At 35.9% G+C, this 24,025-nt stretch overlaps 1 protein-coding gene across 8 annotated transcripts in view; it reads right to left on the bottom strand.

The window, feature by feature from the left end:
* ablim2 (actin binding LIM protein family, member 2) overlaps window positions 1–24,025 on the bottom strand; it is a 67,641-nt gene that overhangs the window by 604 nt on the left and 43,012 nt on the right. For 3 of the 8 annotated variants that reach the window (XR_014201051.1, XR_014201053.1, XR_014201056.1), the window contains 13 exons: window positions 22,853–22,930; window positions 20,816–20,959; window positions 17,137–17,169; window positions 15,934–16,051; window positions 14,482–14,715; window positions 11,950–12,051; window positions 10,997–11,050; window positions 9,671–9,711; window positions 8,291–8,396; window positions 7,798–7,856; window positions 6,631–6,696; window positions 5,545–5,625; window positions 2,524–2,569 (listed from right to left, as the gene is read on the bottom strand). Coding sequence is in view for 1 of the 8 variants with exons in the window: in XM_082151730.1 (XP_082007856.1) it covers window positions 2,456–2,569; window positions 5,545–5,625; window positions 6,497–6,504; window positions 6,639–6,696; window positions 7,798–7,856; window positions 8,291–8,396; window positions 9,671–9,711; window positions 10,997–11,050; window positions 11,950–12,051; window positions 14,482–14,715; window positions 15,934–16,051; window positions 17,137–17,169; window positions 20,816–20,959; window positions 22,853–22,930 (1,230 nt within the window). In the remaining 7 variants the exon portion in view is untranslated. Of the gene's footprint in view, window positions 2,570–5,544; window positions 5,626–6,496; window positions 6,505–6,630; window positions 6,697–7,797; window positions 7,857–8,290; window positions 8,397–9,670; window positions 9,712–10,996; window positions 11,051–11,949; window positions 12,052–14,481; window positions 14,716–15,933; window positions 16,052–17,136; window positions 17,170–20,815; window positions 20,960–22,852; window positions 22,931–24,025 lie in introns of all 8 variants that reach the window. The other 5 variants (XR_014201052.1, XR_014201055.1, XM_082151730.1 and 2 more) reach the window with 4 other exon arrangements.

Here is a 24,025-nt window from a genome sequence, read left to right as displayed (position 1 = left end):
GCTAACACCACTCACACCCACACACGTGCCTGTTTCTACAGCTGTTTAAATAAGACTAACGCATTTGTCCTCCGCAGCTCAACATGGTTCTTCTGGGAAGGCTCCCACCTACGCACTCAGACCAAAACACATTCATGTATTTGAGACAAGCTTTACTGTATTTTCCCAAGCACAACAGATTTTGGCATGACCGGCAAAGGCTAAAATTTACTGCTTGAATGTTGCATTATGACCCTGAAGAAAGAGATTTGGATATGCACACACTTATAGTCGGTTAGAAACCATCATACTTTCACAATCAACAATAAAGTAAAACAATCAGAGTTTCCCTGCTGATCAGTAAAAAAAAAGAAGAAAAAAAAAATTCCAAATATGCCTTGATATTGTACAAGATATAGGCACGTTACACATGGTTATCATTAGTCAAAACTTAGTTTACTGAATGTTGTTTCTCTAACAGTTCCAGATTTCTGACATCTTTAAGTAATATATCCATATAATAAAAGGATAAAACACTTTGCATGTTTCTTTGCAAATTTGAGTAACTGGCATCAGTAAAAGAACCAAGTTAAATTTCATCAGAGTAAAATATCTAGAGCAAACGTGGTACAACTTAAGAATGTGTCAGAGGAAACAAAACAATCTTTCAGTAACTTTCAGATCTCAAATCAAACAACACGTCATGATTACACTCTAAAGTTGAATATGAAGCCATTACGTGATGCTTCCAGTATATGCAGTGCATGCCTACAGGGTGACATGACCAGTGTAATGGACATTTGTATCAATATACAGCACACACGTTTATTAACAATCAAACAAAAAATCATATTTGTTTTAAGGGCAATTCCACGCAAAACTGTCACATCCATAACGCCAACTAAATACCATGGCATTGTGTTGGCGTTATGGATGTGACAGTTTTGTGTGGAATTGCCCTAAAATGAAATGAAGCGCCACTGAACTGCATGCTTTATTAAGTGTTGTATTGTATTAGTTTCACTAATTGCTACAGAAACTGTTAACTTTGGCATGGCTCCATGCTAAAGTCAATGTTGCAATTATTTGCAAATGGCAAATAAAGTATCTGGCAAACATCCGTATGAAAAAAAATTGCATACAAAAATAAGGGTTTACTCTGCAATGAGCACTTTCATTTTCAAACAACGAGAAAGACCAATGCAATGTCTGGCTGATGCATTTGATAAGATTTATGACGATACGTAATGTGCACGATATATATGGAGAGAGTATGCGAAGTCCCGATATCAGATTAAATGTCTTATTGAATAACTGTGTCATAATAATGACATCTGATGAATTGCACATTGACCTGAAAAAGCCAACAGATACATAATATGACAAAAGCTATGCATTGTTCCAGCTGTCCGCACTCAGTCATTGAGCAACAGTAAAGATTAATAAACATAACAACTAACACTGTGTCCTAACCAGGCGCAATAAGACAAGTTCTCAATCTGATGTGTGATGAGACGCAACCACAGCCAATGAGAAGCTATTTGATGTTTAATGTACAGTTCCGAGGAACCAATGAGATTTCACAGTGGGCAGGGCTACCAAGCATGATGCAGCGAAAATGGAAAAGTGTCCTGTTGCTCTTCACTTATCACGGTAGAGGCTGGAAAGGACAAAAGATGACCTGGAAGAGGGTTTTTTTCTTGTTGCTTTATTGCGTCGCGTCTGGTTAGGTCACGTGTAAGGGTGCTTTGTTGACTTCTTGCTCTGAATGAGTCTTTGGCCTGGTCATGCTAAAGCCATGGATGAATGAGCTTCCATAAAGCTGATATCACATGATAGATATTACAGTCCAAGCAGTGGCTTAGTATCATGTCTAAGAGGTAAGAAGAGGAACAGGCAGGAAGAGACTGAGAAAAGAGAGAGAGAAAGACATTGAGCAAAGAAGACGAGTAGACGTGGACGAGACTTAGACGTTGGACAACATTCATTGCCGTCAAAAACAAGGGCACAGGGGAAGATGGGTAGTATTACATATCATAAAGACTTACATGTAGAGCTGGTTGGCCATGTTTATCAACGGTATAAAATGTAAAGAAAGTGGCTTATATCAATATTGAGCGCCTTTTCCACTAAGAGAGAATACAACACAGTAATCACAAAGACAGCTTAAGGAGCGAGATCAAAGACAATCAAAGAGAAAAACAAAGAGTGTTGGAGAATTCAGTTCTGACTCCAGGCTCTCCGTCATCAGAGTAACATTCAGGCCATGTGGTGTGGCGTCCGCGCACAAAGATAGGTGGCAAACAGCGTTGTGAAAGCGCTCCCTCTTCCTCAGCGTGAGATGGGATGACAGTAGCTATGCAGCAGAATGAAGGTGCATATATGTTTCTCTCACACTCATCCCTCCATGCACACAGGATGGATGAGAAGAGGTTTTCTCTTTATCTTTGCTTTCCTTTAAGCGATTAGGTGTGATTTAAAACAAGCGTGCTTTCTTCTTGAGATCATTTTTCTTCCACAAAGCCAAACGGTCAAACTGTTCAATGGTCATCCCAAACACGTTGTAGAAGTCCTCTGGTGACAGGTGCCTCTGAAATAATAAGAATTACAATAAATGCAATTATTAAATAAAAAAACATTGTTAACTGGACAATTTAAAGAGATAGTTCAGATTACATTTTGTCAATTTATACACTCAAGTAGTTCCAAACTTGAATGACTTTCTTTCTTCAGTAGAACACAAAAGATGTTCAGCACTACCTGTTTCAAATACTTTTATGCACTGCCTATTTTTATTATAGGTTTAATAATTTTACAGTTGTAATGTAAAATAACAATACATTTTCTTAAATAATCAAAAATATAATTTTACAGTGAACTATAACAATATACTGATATTTATATTTAGAATAAATCAATATGCCTATGTACATTAATAATAATAATTATTATATAGGCATATTGATATATATATATATATATAAGTCAAGTCATCTTCATTCATATAACGCTTTTTACAATACAAATTGTTTCAAAGCAGCTTTACAGTGATAACAGGAAATTAATGCAACAAAGATTGTTTTGGCTGTACAGCAGCTCTAGAAGAAAGTCATTGTTCAGCTTAAAGGGTTAGTTCACCCAAAAAGGAAATTTAATCATTAGTGACTCACCCTCATGCCTTTCCAAACCCATAAGACCTTCATTCATCTTCGGAACACAAATGAAGATATTTTTGATGAAATCCAAGAGCTTTCTGATCCAGCCATAGGCAGCAACGTCAGTGCAACTTTTAAGGCCCAGAAAGGTAGTGAAGACATCGTTAAAATAGTCCATGTAACTACAATAACTTAATGTTATAAAGCGACGGGAATACTTTTTGTGCACAAAAAACAAACAAAAATAATGACTTTATTCAACAATCTCTTCTCCTCCATGTCAGTCTGCTACGACATCATTATTGGCCGACGCTGTTCAGAGAGCACCTCGACGCATACGTGTGATGCTGACGCAGGAACCGGCCAATAATGAGCCACCATTCTGACGTAGAACCCGGAAGCGCTGCACTGTGTTTACTATGTGGACTATTTTAACTATGTCTTTACTACCTTTCTGGGCCTTGAAAGTTGCAATGACTTTGCTGCCTATGGATGGTTCAGAAACCACTCGGATTTCATCAAAAAGATCTTAATTTGTGTTCCAAAGATGGAAAAAGGTCTTGGAACAACATGAGGGTGAATAAATGATGACAGAATATTCATTTTTGGCTGAACTAACCCTTTAAGAAAGTTTTTGATTGATTCATTTCCGTTGCAAAAATCATTAATTATTAACTCAGGGGCCGTTTACACGACACAGTTTTCAACTGAAAACAGAAAACTTTTAATTCTGGCCATTCATTTACACAACAACCGTGTTTGGTGGCCTGAAAATGCAAATGCAAGTTTTGAAAACGATACCAATAATCACACCATTTGGCCAAATTGTGCAGCCCTAAGCACATGTAGCACACCTGATTTCATTTTTTTGGTTCACAATTTAAATTGCAATCACAATTTTTAGCAGAAAAATAAATTTAAAAAATCGCAATTCGATTTTTCCCTCCAATCGTGAAGCTAATTCTAAATCTTATGAAAACTTTGTGTGAGGAACAGACCAAAACTGAAATGGTTATTTATTAAACATTCTGCCTTGACAATCTTGCTATATTCTTGCTGTGGTCACCATACACTTTCATTGTATGGAAAAGAGCAGCTTGGACATTATGCTATATATATTTAAAAAAAATAGATGACAGAATTGTCATTTTGGGTGAACTATCACTTTAAAGCATGCAGAATAGCTCTATGTTATAGTCATCCATCTATGAAGGCCTAAAATAACACTGTCAAAAAGCTAATCAAACCTTAATCAGAACAAACCCAAATGACCTTCCCGCCAGGAATCTAAGCACTGTTTATTCTGCTAACAATATCTACATGACGCAAACGTCATTACAGATTAAAGACAGAGTGAAAAATACAATATTGACAATAATTACAACCATCTATATCCATGTGTCATCTAAAGCTTTGCACTTGTTAAGGATATTCATTGCCTTTAGCACAATCAGGATTACGAGCACGACTGGGCTATAAAAGTTGCCAGGCTTTTAAGCCTATGACCTCAATTTGGGTTTAAACCATTCCAGAAAGGATTTGTATAAATTTTTATTCTTTCAAGCCCTGTTTGTATGTGGTACTGTAACACTTGCAGATGTGTGGGTATCTTGCATGCCTCCAAATAGATGCTGAAATCACCATCTTTGGAAAGTTTTGGGTGTTGCAAGTGTCTCCCGCTGGGAGACTGACTCCAATCATGCTCAGTTCAAACAGATGTGACAATGGCCTCTCATTTCAGGACAGCATTCATATGACGAAACACACACACGTCTTGTTCACTATCTTTGTGAGGACTCTCCATAGACGTAATGGTTTTTATACTGTACAAAATGTATATTCTATCCCTTACACTAACCCTACCCCTAAACCTACCCATCACAGAAAACTTTATGCATTTCTACATTTTCAAAAAATCGAATTCTGTATGATTTATAAGCTTGTTTCCTCACGGTGACACGAGTCGCCATGAGTCAGTGTGCATTCGGGTTGAAGTCCCCACCGTGATAGAAAAACATGGACACACACACAAACTCACATTTTGAGATATTGCAATTTTAACCACAGTGATTCCAAACTAACAGTTATAGGGGGTGGGGGGGTTAATAAATCAACATCTCTCGTAACTCATGCTGAAGTTAAAGTGAGCCAGACATAATAAACAAAATGACACAATTGCATTTAGGTGTAAATCATTATAAAATCATCGCTTGATGATGACTTTGCACATTGGAACATCCCAATGCCTCCAATTAAAATATAATCACACTAAACACTAAACTCAGTAATATCATCTACAGCTTAAGGCTGAGTATTATTCCACAAACAGGCCACATTAGAGAGGAGTACATAGAAGAATGGACGAGAAAGAAAGAAAAGAGGTCTACTTGAAGTTCTAATAAAATATTACCTCCAGTCTGGTGCGGTCCACATCACGTGGTAGTTTTACTCGGACTCTGTGGGTCACAGCTAACATGTCATAGGGGTAGACCTGCAACACACATGCATGTGAAAAGCACACAATTACACAGACGCACACATACACTACCATTCAAAAGTTTGGGGTCAGTAAGTAAAGAAATGAACACTCTTATTCAGCAAGGATACATTAAATTGATCAAAAGTGACAGTAAAGACAGTAAAAATTCATGATGTTTTTAAAATTTCAATTTCAAATAAATGCTGTGCTTTTGAACTGTCTATTTATCAAAGAATCCTGAAAAAAAGTATCATGATTTCCAGAAAAATATTAAGCAGCACACCTGTTTTCAACATTGATAATAATAAGAAATGTTTCTTGAGAATTAAATCAGCATATTAAAATGACTTCTGAAGGATCATGTGACACTGAAGACTAAAGTATTGACTGCTGAAAATGTAGCTCTGCCTTTACTAGAATAAATTGCATTTTAAAATATATTAAAATAGAAAGCAGTTGCAGTTTAAATTGCAATTATATTTCAGAATATTACTTTTTACTCAGTATCAGAAATATTTATTGTAGAATAATTTCCTTTAAATCAAGCATTCAAATTTGATTTTGATTTATTAATCCGTATGTACCAAAAACATTATTATTAAAATGATATAGGCTGAATTTAAATTTGAACAATTTGAACATGATTTAAAAATCATCAAAAGCATCTTGCAACCAATAACTTATCACACAAAATTCATCACTGCAAGTGAATCTATATTTAATGCTGTCTGAGTTTGTTGCATTTAATTATTTTCATATAACATCAGAAAAGTTGTGCAACCTATTTTAGGGTCACCTGTTTTACAAAATGTGAAAGTGATAAACTTTGTGTAATAGCAGCCTTGAAAAGCTACAGCAGTCCATTAAACACACCAGAACTTACCTTATACTCTGAGGAAAGGATGGAAAACAGGAAAGAGGTTGAAAAAAAGAGAAAGGGAAAGACAAATTACAATCATTAATCTTGTGTGGTACAAATGCAACTCGCTCTATCGTCTATACAAGTTAAATACTCACTCACTCACCTCTCATTCCACTCCAAGATGAGTCATGATCTACATCATCCTCACCAAGATCAGCCGCCTAGTAAGGAGAAATCCATGAGAACATTTGGCATTTATGAAAATTGTATACAGTGCATGGCAATACCACAACACAAATTTCCCTCTTTTATTCAAACAGTTGGTGGCAGTTTTTTCAACAACCGGCACATTATGCCCCAAAGGATCAACTAATTTCAAAGTCTGGTTTTAAGAAGGTCACAAAAATCTCATTGGAAACGTTTCGTCATGCCTTGACCATTTATTTTTGCTACTATCAAATGAGAGTAACAATATCACGTTTGAACAGAGCGGCTGCTGTAACTGTGAAAGTTTTTCTTTCATTTCCTGAGGTTAAAGGTTAAAGTCTAGTGCAGACAGAGGCTTGAATCCTCAGGGCTGGAGCTTGTATTTGGTTAAATATTGATCTATGACCATCTCTCTGTTTCACATGCTTTAGTGAATGCTTGTGGAAAGTAAGAGGGAAATTTGACACTAAGTCAGACCAGATTAGATAAAGGAATAGGTAATATTTCTGTTTTCAAGTAGTTTATTGTCCTGGGAGTTGGATACAAAGAACAGTTGCAAAATACTGCCACCTAGTGAACAGGAGTAGCTTTCAAACCATTCCCAATATCTTCACAAAGACGACACCGGCACTCTGCATGCGAGATAAAAGATCTGAATTAGATTCTTAATAAACGCGTGTGCCTGGATTTTCTGCTGTGGAAGCACATTTGCTCTTCATTACAGAGGATAATTCATTAAGGGAGCTAGATTTCTAGTTCAAGATCAAAGTAGAACATGGAAAACAGCCAGAGGGTGGGAGCAAGACACACTTCTAACTGCACGCAAACACAGACACACCCTCTCAGCATTATGGCTTCCTCAGCTAAATCTCTACACTAACTGATCTGTGACCGTGTGTCCTGATGTGTGCGATTACAACAGCCCTCCGTGTCCCAGCAGCTGGGTTTGACAAATCCAACTAGGATCAAACAACATTCTTCACTGCTGAGAGAGCAAATGACAGCATCTGTGACCACAGCTCACATATATTCCCAAAAATCACGGACAGATGGAGTATTAAAAAGTTTGCGGGGGGCTGTGTTTGTGTGCAGTTATCTGGTCTTATAAGGTTTACCTTGTATATGCCGTTCCGCCCATATCCTGGCAGCGAAGCAGACTTATTGTATGGAAAGTCTGTAAAACAGAGTTGGTTGAATGGTTTATATAGATTTATGGCACTTTACTCTAGCATCATGTTCAAGGGGACTGGCAGTTTAAGGAGGAAAAGATGAGACATTGAAAGAAAAATCATTATGACAGCTGAAAGAAATAAAGTCTTGCCTTTAAGTTAAAAGAGGCAATTACACAAGTCTGTTTACTCTAGAAAGCACATACAAAAAGAACCAGCCTGTAAAAATTACGTTTTTAAGCACGATTTGATGTCAGATTCACTTAAATTACTGTTGACAAATAGTTTTGCATATTTTAGTTGTTCTCCATTAATGTATTTTCACTATTCCTATTGCCTACATAGAAAATAGCTGGTTATGGATGTTACCATGCTGGCCGCTGAGTGAATTGACATGACTGGAGTTTGGATTTCATGAAATCATTATTTGGCTACTCACTGGGTTGAGACATATCGGTGGGCAAGCTGTGGGTGGAGGTCCTGGGGTCAAGATCTGGAGACTGTCCATCAATCTCACTCTTCAGGTTCATCCAACTTGTTCTGGTCTATTGAGTCAGAAATACAGATTATACAACCAACTAAAGAATTTAATGAAAAATACAGGATGGAAACCATTTAAGTTTGATTACATTACCAAAACTTTCATTATAAATCATTATATTTTAATTAATATTTTGTCTTGCGTTAAAAGAGAACATTTATTTCGATGTGTTGACCAACATACTAAAACTAGTAAACTACTTGATTATAATTGTAACTGTAGTGTGTTATTCGAAATTGACATTTAAAGTTAATATATTTTAAATGTACTAAATTGCAACTTCATCATTGCAAATGTGTATTTACGTATAAGTATATGTTAGTTTACCATAAATACTTGTCAGTTCACTCAGCAGTACACTTTAACCATATTAATAGAAGTAATCATGAAATTACATATAATGTACTGAAGTCCTACATAAAGGCACACTACGTAAGATTTTTGGATCAAACTATCCAAAAACCACAAGAACAATGTTATATATTTTGTTGATTTGTGTACTGACATTATCCCAAATGTTTCTAAGAATGTTTAAATCCAGATAAATAAGTAGTTTTAACCAGGAGACGGACATTGTCAGTGCGTTGCCTATAAATGACATCATACCCTCGATTTCCGATTAAATGTAGGATTTTATTCACATATAAACATTGATCAGCTAACATAAACAGACGATCAACCAAACCTTATTGATGTGCGAGAACAAACCTCACTGGTTCTTGAGGAAGCTCAAACGTGCTGTGTAACACGAGAACAAACCATATTGGTTCTCGCACATCAAGCAAGAATTCTTGAACTTTCGTTTATTATAACTTTACAGTATGTGTGCGTTGATGAATGTTTATATGTAAATAAAAGCCTAAATTAAATCCGTTCAGTGTATAAAGCGATCGTGTCTCTTCAGAAAATTTGGACTAAACCGCTTGGTCTCTTTATGAACTTTTTGAAGCGTCAAAGTGGTAGTTGCTTAGCTGTCAATGGAGGGACGGAAATAGCTCAGATTTTATTAAAAAGATCTTCATTTGTGTTCGGAAGAGAAAACGAAAGCCTTAGCGGGTTTGGAACGACATGAAGGTGAGTAAAAAAGACAGATTTTCATTTTTGGGTGAACTGACCCTTTAAAGTATATTATTTCCATAATAAGTACTCTTTTTAAAGTATGCTAAAGTGTACTTCCTTTTCACAAGGGTCAGTTGGATTAAATTGCCAAAACATCTTGCTTCTGAAAGTTTAGAATAGACAAATACACAGAGATGTTTATGTAAATATATAAATCACCTTTCTGTCTACGTCATCATCTTGCCAGGAGGTTCTGGAAGCTGCATCACAGTAAGAAAGTTTAAATATATTGTAATGGACAGTTTGCACTGTTTGATAGAGTGACTGACACAAGTAACATCATGCAAGTTACCACAAACACATACAAAAAATACATACATTTCACATTTCATCCGATTTTTTCAGTGTAGTTTGATTTTAGACAGGGTTTAAAAATAAAATCTCACTATTCACTAGGTGAGATTTTTTTTTTACGGACAGAATCAACAAGCAAGTGAAAACCAAACACAATGGTTTTCAACCAAACACAAAAAGTGTGACAACCAAACACAATATCAATCAGGGTGAAGGGGCAAGTTCAGAAAAAAGGACAAAAGAAACGAGTCAAGTGATTAATAACTTTACCACCCAATCACGAGTTACACAAATGCCTTTGACATTTCACCAAACCAATGAGTTACACAGACACCAAACATTGTCTAGCATCTACAGTACATTACAACACCACAGACAGATGGGAAACTATACTGCAACTGACATATGGATGGATGGACAGAGGCCGGAAAATAAAAGAAAGATTATATCTGACTGCTGTTTCCATGTCAGGATTAACCAATACCATAAAATTGCACAAAGTTTTTTTAGGATTTTGTCTATGAAAACATCATATCAAAGGCATTATTTACACAAAATGTAAAGTTTGGGGTCAGTAAAAATAAAAATAAAATTGTAACCACTTTGCCATTACATGAATAAAATATACTTTAAAATATATATTCTAATAGAAATCAGTTATTTTAAATTGTAATAATGTTTTACAATATTACTGTTTCTACTGTATTTTTTATCTAATAAATGCAGCCTTGGTAAGCAAGAGACTTCTTAAAAACAACAACAACAATAAACATAAAAGATCATACCAACCCCAAATCTTTTGAATGGTAGTATATGTGTAACACCAGATGCATACAAAACAACAATTATCTGCAAGTAACTTGGCATTAATCAGCAATAATAATTATTCATGGCTAGTTGCTATTCCAAATAAACCCAATAAATATGCATGAAATATGACCCTTTGCATGTGGTCTAGATATTTGCTGATGCACAACCAACAATTAGGTACTGACTGCTTGATAACAAGTACCTTGTCAAATCCAAACCTTTTTCTGGGATTTGTAAAACCTAAGGCCTACTGTTTGGAGCTGAAATGGAAACCAGCAGACAGAAGGAGGGTCAAAGGTTACAGTTTCATGGCAACAGGTACCATGGTGACATGCGTAACAGCATGCAAAGAAACATGATTGTACTGAGACTGGACTGTACCATGCTGTTTGTAGATAGGGGGCTTTCTATAGATATTATCTTTGACTTTAGCCTCTGAGAATGGAAGACAAAGAGAGGAAGAGAGGAAGGGAGTAAGAGAATAAGAAAGAAGATGAATAAAGAAGCATGAGTTATTAGAGCATGGAATCAGGGCAAAAGAAAAGGCAGCAAATGCAGAATATGATGCTGTAAAAGATCCTAGATATTGTAGTTCATTTCATTATCACCATGTGCAGAAATGTTTATGGTCGGCATGCAACGATCAAGCATTTTGCCTTTGACAAAATCCTCGGCTTTGAAAAATGGATTTGAATTATGGATTTTTCTGCATTTTACATTATAAACATTATAAATAACAAAAGTTTCATCTTATTTTCAACTTCGAAGACAGAAATGTCACCTAAAATGAGCTACGCCAAGAGGAAAAGGGGAGATAAATGGTGTAATTGCAATGACATAATGTCTTAATAATTGACACAGCATGTGTATCTCTACAGCTTGTTTAGGTCATCTCAACCTCACGTCTGCTTCTCAACCATTACTTCTAGAAAAAAATCAGTCATTTAATGTAACACATGTGGGACATTTTAAGAGCCGTTTCAGCCTCTGCCAGCATTGGAAACAAGGCGTCATTAGAAAAAATGGGCAGAAAACACATGAAACTGATCATTAGGTTTATTTTAAACATATCCAGGGATGAGCAATGACAGTAAGTTTCTTTTATGTACTAAAAATAGGGCTTTGCTTGCAATAATGAATTATAAATGTACAAAATTGATGTAAATCATGCAATGATCCACAAAAATGGCACTATATGAAAATCAATTATGGAGTCTGCCATATTTTTTCATAAAATAGAGACATGTGGTCGAAAAAAGAGAATTAAACATTGTACAGAAGACAGGACAGAAGAGGATAAGAGATGTGAGTAAAGGACAAGATTTAGCACCTACCTGGGACATGGAAATGCCGTGGAGCTGCCACATATGTAGAAGAAGGAGATTTGCCATCAGAGTAGGTGGAGAGACTGGGGGTACTCCGCCCACTTTCACTACCTTGAAAAAGAAAAGGAAAGAGAAGAAGAGTTAACAGGGTTTCCAGAATTATGCTGCATTGAGTTTTAAATGTTCTGATGAACCTCACAATACAGCCAGCTTAAAAAAGACCAATTTGTCTTTGCATTGGAAATTGTGAAAGTCTGTTTATACTGATAGCATCTGTTCAGCAGAGACTCAAGCTTTATGCTCTGCTTGAACTGAGCAGACAACTCAATATGAATTGAACATAGACCGAAAAATAGACAGTTATTGGCAGGCTGAACCGTGATGTCTTCATCATCTTTAGGGGAAAAGATTAGGCATTTATAATCATAGTCTATTACCAAACTGAGACTAAAAGAAAAGAGAGAGAATCTCCTATTCAACTATTTACTAAAATGTTTGATTTAAATCAATGTGAAGTAATTTGCATATTTTGAAAGCAAAAAAATAAATACACCAACATAACTGTCTTTTTCTCCATCTCCTTTTTCTTTTAAATCTCTCTTTCATACACACTTGCAACTGTCCTTCAGACACATGCACACACCATTAAACACACAAAGTGCTGTTAGTAAAGATTCACCCTGTATCAGGGGAAAATCATCCACACATCTGGAGCTGGGGAAGCAGGAAATTGTCATAGAACAAATCACAACACTGGAGCACATTGTGGAGTATGAAGGTCTCGATGCTCCCCATTACTCATTAAAATATGATTTTATTGCGATTGCGATGCCCTTCTTGTGTCAGCTGGGTGTAATGCAGCATGTATTTCATCACTAACAAATATTCTGTGAATGATTTCCATATTCATTTTATATATCTTAAGTAGAAACCAAACTCATTGGTGATATGACCAGATTGAGGCAGCAACAGTATGCGTTGGTTTTGCCTTTGTAAGGAAGAGCTGATTTTCCTCTTGTGTGGCTCCTTTACCAATAAGAAGTCAATTAGACAGCTAAGTGAATCATAAACAGCACACTCCAAACACAACCTCAATGTACATTCATGCTGCATTAAAGGGTTGGCCTGGAACTGCACAAGGCCGAAGTTTATGCCACTGTGCCTGGCAAACCAACCCAAAATTACAGCTCATCAATTTACCCCTTTAATCTTCTCCTGCGAACTTTATTCCCGCTCTTTCTACTTCTTGCAGAGAAACCACAAAACCAAAATCTGTAGCCTGATTTAAAGTAAATATAAAGGGTTTTCCTGTTTTCCATCATACTTTCCTCCTCAACACAGACATCTTTTCTTGATGAATAAATACTCTCCAATATATTCTAAATATACATAGAATGTATTTACAGAAACTTTTAGGACTTAAAATTTAAAAAGATTTAAAACAAAGTGATGATGTAAAATGAAGAAATAATTCAGATTCTGCATTATTTCCAGGTCAGCAATTAAATAAGCAAATTTGCTGTATGTTCTGATATTGATCTGTTTTAAAATTCTGAATTTATTCTGAATTGAAATTTGGTAATGATTCTATAGTATAATTTGTAATTAAATTATTATAGTATTAAAAATCCAAAATACAAGCATTTTCACTTGGACTACACTATATATCCACCTGAAAATTACTGCCTGTCTGAGTATGCATGTTAAGTTAAATAACATATATTTACAAATAACACTTGAAAATGCTGAAAAGAGAGAAATGACAACCACAAAGTAAATGGCAACACTAACACAAACATACAGACAGTCACTTTGAATATCAAACGCATGGGGGAAAATGTCACCTTACCAGACGAAGCACAACATCAACTAACAGTACAACAAATAATTGCATATTAATGGTCACCACCAACGTTCGCATTTTTCTTGTGCATAAAGTTACTGTTTCAGCTCAAATATAATGAATATCCACAGGTTTTCCATGCAAAATGATTGGACATACAAACTCTATATAAACACAATACCAGCAAGCAATTGGTCCGAGGACAGAACCTTGCGGTACACCTACAATCTCACATCACTGTAATACACTGGTGATACACAGTGAAAGAGAGACTGATTTTTAGGGTTTACCGTGAGAAGGCAAATTGAGGTGAAGGGCTGTCCTAGGCCTACTTTCAGACTTTGCTTCCTGTTTGAATCCTGTATCAATTCCTGTTCGGGAAAGGTGGATGAAGGATAGGGTAGTAATTTCATGTCTGCAGTTTGCTAGTCCATTGTGAATGCAAACCCTAATGAAGCTCTAAGGGTTACAGAGCTTGATCCATTGTTCGTTAGTGTTACAAGAACTTCATGCATATTGTGACAGTCTTATTTAAGTTTTTTAAACAGCATTTTTTTAGTATTGCACTCGTTCATTCATTTTGTCAAGGGGAAGTTAATCTTTTACCAATAAAATTCAAGTGCACACTTAAGTTCACACAAGTGCAGTCAGTAGGTGGTTTGCTACTAGACAAAGGCCTGCCGGAAGAGCTGTGGTACCTCTTAAGTAAGGGATGTAGTTGTGTTGTTGGAGCAAAGCCAGAGTAGTGGGGTTGAGGGACAGGGCCACACCACCGCTCCCTGCCTGTGGAGTGTTTCTACCACTGCTGCTATACAAAGGCAATGGGGAGGAGCCTCTGGCACTACCATGGGTGCTACTCCTCCCCGAGGTTGGTACAGACAACAAGTTGGAATTTTCTGGTTGGGTGGTGTATTTGACGCTCAGATATTGCTCTGAGCAAGAGACCCAGCCGGTCAGGAAAGAATGGCAGTAATATGAGAATAGTGAGAATAGAGAATAACTACACTAAAAACCAAATAATTCTTTAATTACTTTGTTCTTGAAATTCTACATCAAATCAGTTTATTGTTGTTTAAAATGTGATTGTAGAATATTATGCTTTAGCACTGTTCCAAAACTTGGTGCTTTTTTATGATCACTTTTATGAGGCTGCATTTATTTGATCAAACATTAAAAAAAAAAACACAGTAATATTATGAATTATTATTACAATTTAAAATAATAGTTTTCTATTTTAATATATTTTGTGTATTTAATGTAATTAATTCCTGTGATGGCAAAATTTTTATTTTCAGCATCATTACTCCAGTCTTCAGTGTCTCATGATAATTCAGAAATTATTAAAATATGATGATTTGGTGCTCAAGAAACATCTAATTATTGTCAATGTTGAAAACAGTTTTTTGTATTTTTGTATTTTTTGATGAATAGAAAGTATATAAAAAAATTTGGAATAGAAATCTATAGCAAATGTATTTCCTGTCACTTTTGATCAATTTAATGTATCCTCAATGAATAAAATTATTAATTAATTTAATAAATCTATATAAAAATCTATATATAAATTTGTATAAAAATTGTTATAAAATTTGAAAATTCTGATTGGACTTTTCAGACAATAAACGTAAAAATAAAATGGTCTCTTCTTCACTCCAATTTATGCATTTTTTGCCGCCATTTGACATTTTTTATATACAACTCGTTTTTTCTGTGATGGTCCAAAGAACGTGAATATAAGGCACGCGATTGGTTGTCGGATCCTAAGCATGTAATCGTAACATTCTAACAATGCATCGTTTCACACTGCACACGTCTGGCACAGCAATGCAGTGTGAAAAGTGCTATAGTGTATAATAGATAAGCATACATAGGAGAAAAGAATAGGTGTTTTAATTAGAAGTTATTTACAAGACATGCTTTTGATTGTGGTTTAAGTAAGTAATCACCTAAGCCTATGATGCCTTAAAATGCTGCCTATGGAGACGACTCACTAGGTTTTGGAACAGCGTGTGATGGTGCAGAAGGGAAAACCCTTAAAGTTTAAAGTACATCCAAATCACTGAAAAGACTCATAGATAGTTACAGAATAACTGTGCAGGTAAGAATGACTTTGTGTTCACGTAAGTATCAACATGTATGTGGAGGGATACCTGGTCTGCTGTAGGTCTGTGGGGAGCGGGAAGGCGTATAGCGGCCATAACCCCCTAAAGAGCTGTTGGAGCTGGGGCTGGAGGGCCTCCTCTGGCGGGGAGACTTTTCCCCATCTCCCTAGAAACAAAGAGACAGTATTATTTATTTAGTCTGAAAGTATCAGACAACCCAGCAAGCAACAGCCATCATTTCACCGTCTAGGTTAACTATAGACTCAAATTAGTCCGGCTATGACTAACCCACTTCTAGCCAAAATAACCTTGAATTTGGTTACGTCGTTTTTGCCAAAATAGCTTGTGAGATTTATGATATTCCATCATGTAAGCAAAGTCAACAGTGATTACAAGGTGTCTGATTTCATTTATTTTCTTTCTATTCTTGGGCTATGGTTAGACGTCTATTCAATTTTCACTGATAGCCCAAATTTCGCCTTGTTTTAGCTTAGACGTCAGGGCTGTGTTTGGACGGCTATTAGACGTCTTTAAATGCAAAATTGCTTGCTGGGAATTAGCAAAGTTAAACAGTGACCACTATGGCACTGGGACACACAGGAGGAAACTTTAAAACTGAAAAAGAAACCAATCTACAATAATCAGTCCTTATAGTAATAGGCTGATCATTGAGTCATTACACCACAGAGTTTACAAACTGAAGACGAACACACAATACTATTCATGTCACCAAACCACAACTGTTCAAAACTACAACAACTATTCACAAAATATGAGGAAACACTAAGTCTCATTTACTAATCATGCACATATATGCATAAAACATTTGTTCAAACATTTTCAATTAGAAATCATGATTCATCAAGTAAAGTTCAGTACGTTTATTCTATTGTCTATTTATGCCAAATTGTTATTTTTTTATAACAATTATAAATGGCAAGAAATCAAATTACAACTAAGTGACCCTACAAAAACTCCCTACTTATTTTAGAGCAAGACTAATTATTAAACTGCCACAGATTCTGCATAAAAAAGAAAAATCTAATTTAATCAAATTTATTTAAAAAAAAGAAAAGAAAAAAAATTATAAAAGAAAAATAAACATTTAAAAGAGGGTAAAAAATAATTTGGCCGACCTTTTGTGTGAGAACCTTTTCTGTACATACAATTACACAATGTATATGCCATGATTAGCAAATAAGACCTACTAAAACAATAAGGGCCTGTTTCTTCATATCAACTCTACTGTACCTCAGTTGGAGTAGGGGTGAGTTGCTGTGGTGACTGTGAACAAAGAAAGCAAATGAGTAAGATGGACTGGAATGCAATGACAGCTATGTTAATGAAAAAAATAGCTTTTCTCCTTAACTGAGTCACTTTACATGACTGAAACTATTCTAATACTTCAATGAAATAGCAAAACTATACTTTTTGGCCAAGACATGCTGGAGTGATGCTGGATGATGAGTGAAGATGATTAGATTTAAAAATGGCACTGTTATAACAATGGAGTACACATGCTGCAGCTGCTGTATGATGTAATTATGCAAGACTTTTACTATAAGTCACCTGTGATAAGTAAAAACTGTCAAAAGTGGAGGACATCAGGGCTTCATTTGAGCCGGATCCTGTTCAGGAAAATGTCATATTTTGGATTTTTGTGTTCCGGTATTTGTTTTTAAACGATACGGCATTAACAAGTGCATTATATGGTGACAGTGCTGCATGTATATGAGACAGAGCGAGACACACAGGTTATGCAGATGTATTATCCAGATGGAGGTTATGTTTTTCTATTGTCCCTAAACATGTATATTTTTGACCAATCAGCTTTCTTAAAGTCCCCCTGTAGTCACACATTTTTTCCCTTAAAATTCATCTTTGATCACCAAAATGACATATTTAAACCTTTTTTTCTTGGAAAAATTTCCCCTCACTCACATCAGCTCAGAGATCCACTCGTTAACGATCACACTTTGACGTGATTGGTTACAAGGTAGTTTGTGACATCAGAAACACCAGCGATTTCAAACTGTGATTTTAAGACTGTCTTTGGTTCACTGCAGTTTTAAGGAGAGAACACTCAGCAATGGTGCTGACTTATGCTTTAAGACAATCCATGTGCAAATTTAATTAAAAACACCACATAGACATATAAACAACATTAAAAGCTGGATTTCCACCACAGGGGGACTTTAAGTTCAAACTCATTCTCACTGGTTGGTGCTTAATTACTGCTTATTGTTTTGTGCGTAGTGAGCAGCGGAAAGTTTGGAGAGAGTGTATATACCTGACAAATTATTCTATTAAAAATAAGTTAATATCACCAAGTTGTCAAAAATGACAGTGTGGCGAGCACGACGAGGTCGAGGGCCGTGGGAGGACGGCGCGAGGCCTCTGGCGCGATTGATAATGAGCGACACGTGCGCTACGCACCGGTCTCGCATCTCTCACGGAGGAGCGGAAGCATAAAGGAGGAGCGACGACAGTGAAGAGCGAGAGAGGACAGGCCTGAATTTGATTTGATGTGTTTCTGTTTTGTGTTGCCAGCAGTCGTCCGTGAGGGGCTGCTGGCTTTTACTTTCATTTTTGTATTTGTTTATTTATTTATTAAAATGTTGAATGTTCGCCGGTTCCCGCCTCCTTCTTCCCATAACATCTGTCTGAACCCCGTTACAGACAGTCAAGCATATTTGAATTTTTCATATCCGTGAGTAAAACTCATGGTGTTTCTGATTAAAAAAGATAGAGAGAAGATGGAACTGCACCCCTCTGCAGTTCTTCTAAATCTAATGAGGATAGCAGGAGACACCAGCAACGAGATCAGTCAGAAATCGATGTAATGAAGAGGCAACGACGTCATCGGCGAGTAAAAGATGAATGATATTTGTTCTCAATGTAGCTACTGTATATGTATACTGTATACTTATTTAATTTGTCACTCTCAACATGCTCAATTCCATTAATGTGGAAATTTGCAAAAGTAATACCAATACATAAAGGTGGTGATTCAATGGATGTCAACAATTATAGACCGATTTCTATAATTAGTAATGTAGCTAAAATATTTGAAAAGCTTATTTTTAAGCAACTGTCCAGATACCTTAATGACTTCTCTCTTTTGACTCCTAATCAATCTGGATTTAGACCTAATCACTCTACAACAACTGCCCTTACAGCATTTACCAATGATATTTTTTCTGCACAAGATAATAATAGGTCCACTGGTGCAATTTTTATTGATCTCACTAAGGCATTTGACATGGTTGATTATTATATTCTTCTAGACAAACTATATGCTATTGGTCTTTCCAAATCAGCTGTTCTCTGGTTCAATTCATATCTTCATTTCAGACGTCAAAGTGTGTATCTTAATGTTTCTTTTTCAAAACCTAGAATAATGGAAACGGGTGTCCCTCAGGGTTCTTCTCTAGGGCCGCTTTTATTTTCCATTTTCATAAATGAGCTCCCTAAATTTAGCTTAGACTGTCAGATTCATCTATATGCAGATGATACAGTTATATATACATCTAAATTCGATATATCCGAGATTCAAACTTCACTTCAATCTGATTTTAATCGAATTCAAACATGGTTCTCTTCTAATCTGCTTCTTTTGAATAAAAAGAAGTCTTATAGCATGTTGTTCGCAACCAGATCCACATACCATAAACAAAATAATTCTCTTGAGGTTCAATTTCTAGATGGTATACCACTAGAGAATGTAGAGGAGTTTAAATATCTGGGCCTTTGGCTCGACTCTCAACTTACCTTCAGACCACATATTGATTCCATTATAAAAAAAAATAATTGTAGATTAAGACTGTTATACCGTTCTATTAATTGTTTTACAAAACAGATCAGATTAAAAATTATTATTCAATTAATATTGCCTATAATTGACTATGCGGATGTTGTTTACCAGAACACAGCCAAAACCAACCTCAAACCTTTGGATGTGTCTTATAATAGTCTCTGCAGATTTATTTTAAGGTGTCCATTTAGAAATCATCATTGTCAAATGTATCTGTCACTGAACCTTCTTTCATTAAATGGGAGACGACAGTTTCACTGGTTGCAGTTTGTACATAAATGTATTTTTTCAAACTACCCATCCTATCTGAAACAACACTTGATTCTTTATCAATCATCTTACAGCTTAAGAGACACTGACCATCTTTTCTTTTCAGTACCACATATATCCAAAGAAATTGGGAGGAGAGCTTTTAAATTTAAAGCACCATCCGACTGGAATAGTTGACCTGGGTCTCTAAGATCTATCTCCTCCTTTCATCACTTCAAGATGTCTCTCCTTAACTACAGTACTTGTATACAAGCTGCAACTGTTTTTCTCTTGCCTAATATTTTCTCATATGAGCATGTACAGTATGTGTTTATGTATGTGTTTATGTATTTGTGTATGCATATGTATATGTATATGTGTGTATGTTTATATGGGACCATATATGTATGTCTATACGAAAGTCCTTAACTGTTGAATAGTGGTTGGTATTGGGAGGGTATGGGTGGCTTTGGTGTGAGGGAGAGCTTTTGTACTTTGTTTGTTTTTTGTACCTTGTCTTTTGTTTGTCTGTAAGCTATGTATGTATACCTGTTATGTAAGTTTTTCTTTTCTTTTCTGAGGCCCCCTTGAAAACGAGATGTTACATCTCAAGGGGTTTCCTCTTAATAAATTTGAAATTTGAAATATGTGACAGGATAACAAACCAGGCTATAGTTAGGGCCTGAAATTTGTAAATAATACTCTTATTTAGTTGTGCTACCACCATGTAGTGACGTCATTTTATGTTACGGGAAAACTGAAGTTGTATGGTCATTGGTCAGTGTTGGTCACAGTGCCTTTTAATTGTTGTTTTGGATCCGGCAATTATTCATTTACAAATTTCGCCAGTGTTAGATGTGTTTGTACCTCTCCAAAGGTCCTGTCCTCCACAGGGTAGCTGACATACGGCGAGTATGAAAGCATGTCAGGTCTGTCAATGTTGTAGATCGCTTTGATTTTAGGAAGAGCAGCCAGGTCCTTGTAGTCCAGAAGCTCATCACCCAGTTTTGCCTTGAGAAAGAGAAACATTATAGCATTATAACTCTCTCTTCTATCCACCTTTTTCCTACGACCCTTGATGCTTTGCGCAAATTATGGGAGTAACTTCCAATAAACTTTAAACAATCAGTGAAAGGCCCGCTCTATGAATGCTATAATAAGCTTCTTTAAAATAAATAAATAAAACTTATAATGAAGTGACATTATTCTACTCACCCTTCAACCATCGAACATTAAAAGGAAACTTAAAAGTGTAAAAGCATTAACAAATTACTACAACAGACCATGAATAACCCCAAAAGCTCTATTCCAGGGCTATTCAACTGGCAGTCCGCCAATCATCTCCATCCGGCCCGAGGGCACCAACCTCCCTCCTCCTCTTTTCAGATTTTGTTGCTGTAAATTATCAAGTTTTTAATCAAGTAAATTATGGTCTTCTATATCTGCATACTGTTGGGTACCACATTTCCAAGTAAATACAATATATTTTAAGGTTTACTTTAGCTTATTTATTGAAACTTTTATGTTTCAACAAATAAGCTAAACCCTCAAACCAACCCACCGGCCCACCTCAACCTTTCAATTTGAGAATCCGGCCCTCGAATGAAGCTAGTTGAATAGCCCTGCTCTATTCTTTTCTTTTCACAGCAATATTACGGACGGGTTAAATATAACTGTAATAATATTGGTCTATATTATGTAACATATGTTGCCTTAATAAAAAATGTTCATTAACTTTAGCTTTGAGTAATAATATTTTAAAGTACTTTCCGTCATTTTGACAGATAACAAACACTATATTTACCTGCTTTAGAAACGTTCCAGTACACACTGCTAATAATGATAAGAAGTGAAAAGGGGAGACTATTACATTTTAAAGCATCCATGTGTAAACAAACCTGAAAAGAGACGAGACGATTTGGGGGGAAAAAACCTGATGTTCTTCGTGCATTCCAGTGAATCATTCATGGGATATATTGTAAAGTAAATCGGGAGACCAGACAACAAATGTGTCATGATCCTGCCTTCCTGTCTCTGATTTTGCCTGGTCTTGAGGCAGGATCATGACAGGCCCATGTTTTATGTGCAAGCACATGGCCATTTGTTTGGGCCATGTGCTTGTGTTGTCTCGTCACCTAGTCCCGCCCCCTTGTTATCCTCGTTTTGTCATTATTGCTTCACCTGTGTCACCCGTTTCCCTCATTAGTTCCTCCCTATTTAATCCCCTCATGTTTTCTGTCCTGTGTCGGTACATTGTCTAACTTTGCGTGTTAATCAATGTGAGATCTGTCCGTGAGAGTCTGTTGAAAGTCTGTTGAGAGTCTTGTCTAAGTAGTAACTTGATCCTGTTTCTGTTATAGTCTAGTTTGTCAGTCATAGTCTAGTTTAGTTACCTGTAATCCTGTCTTGTCTTGTTTTGCCCCCTCGTGGGCTTTGTTTTTTCCTGTTATTTGTACAATAAACTGTGTTGCTGTGACTACTGTCTGCAATTGGGTTCATCTCCACACATCCACATAACAAAATGTGCAGTATTGTTGTCTTTTTTCATACTGTTACAGCAGAATACAAAGAAAAAAGAAAATAATCACGAGGAAAAGAACGCAGGAAAATACCAAGTGTTTTCTTCTGACGTCTAAAAATAAAACATTAAAAATAACATAAAACATCCCTGATATGGATTATTTGTAGAGCAGCCTTATGATTTGAAATTATTTGTTTTAGTCTTTTTGAGTGGAGTTCTCCAAACCCGAAGTGTCTCCCATAATTCAAAATGCAGTAAGCAAGTCAGGAAAAAGTTGGATAACTCTTGTATGGTTATTTGTATGCTTGTGTGTTGCTGCCCACTGGTGGCAAACTTGAACAAATGAAAAGAAAGCATGAAAGCATTTTCAGATGCGCACTTACATAGATAACTCTGCTAGGGGAGCCGGAAGCACTGGAGGCAGGAGCAGAGGTGATGCTCTCAGAGGAGGTTCTCGTCACCTGGAAACAAAAACAAGGTAAGAATAAGAAATACAAACACAACGGCACTAAACCAGAAGGGGAGAGTAAAAAAAAAACATGGTAAAGTTCTAGCATATTTTATTGACTCAATTGAAATCATACAAAGTAACAGTTATGTTAAGTCTTAAGGTCATAAATGATTATAGAGCAATTTCCACGTTGCTGTTACTATTGTGTGGATGTAACAACAATTTATTAGTCTTCACACAGTTTATGAAGGATTCAACAGAAAGGTACTGTAGTGTAGATAAGGTTTTGCCGTTAAGAACAATGCTTTTTTTTTTGCTTTGGCAAACACTTCTTGTAATATAGGAACGGATACACAATAAACAGCAATAAATAGTTTTTAATCTGTATTTTTGACTTATTTTCAAGTAAAAGTACATAATGCTTATTGTTAGTATATAAGTCTATAATATAGTATATAAAGTCGGAGAAGAAAACCTTATTTTTCTTATTCAAATGCAGTATAAATTTATAATGTTGCAGTATAAATGGCACATTGGACAAATGGTAGAGTTACATAGTTAAGGGAAAATGGTCTGTCATTTCAGTATCAACAAACATCAGGCAGTCTAAACTCTAGAGATTCTTCTTACAATAATATTAAAGATTTTTCATTTTATTAGTAATGCATTCAGGGTCAATTCACAGCATCTTCTCTATACCTACACACCGGTGCGTCTCAATCAGTTCCCTAGCTTCCTAGCTCGTGAATCAGTACATCGTATACATGAATTCGAGCACTAGTAAGGACACTAAGGACCCTGGCTCACTACACATTGGCACACTGATGATGACTCTATTGATGACTCCGGCGACATGACAACATACTCATTGTTCAACAGCACTACTGGTATAAACAACAGCAGAACTGATATCTTTCTGACATTGTTTTTTTTTTTAAAGTAATTTAAAGTACATTATGATAAATACTTTGATTGTTACAAAAACGAGATGTTTCATCTCAAGGGGTTAATCCTCGCAATAAAGATATGTTAATATATATAAATATGTCCAACATTTCAGCCGTAAATGAATTATAAATGTTATCTAGAATAGATTATGTTCATT

The sequence above is a fragment of the Leuciscus leuciscus genome (genome assembly GCF_965113295.1).
Source record: "Leuciscus leuciscus genome assembly, chromosome: 21".
NCBI lineage: Eukaryota > Metazoa > Chordata > Actinopteri > Cypriniformes > Leuciscidae > Leuciscus > Leuciscus leuciscus.
This window is presented reverse-complemented; position numbering and strand designations above follow the sequence as displayed.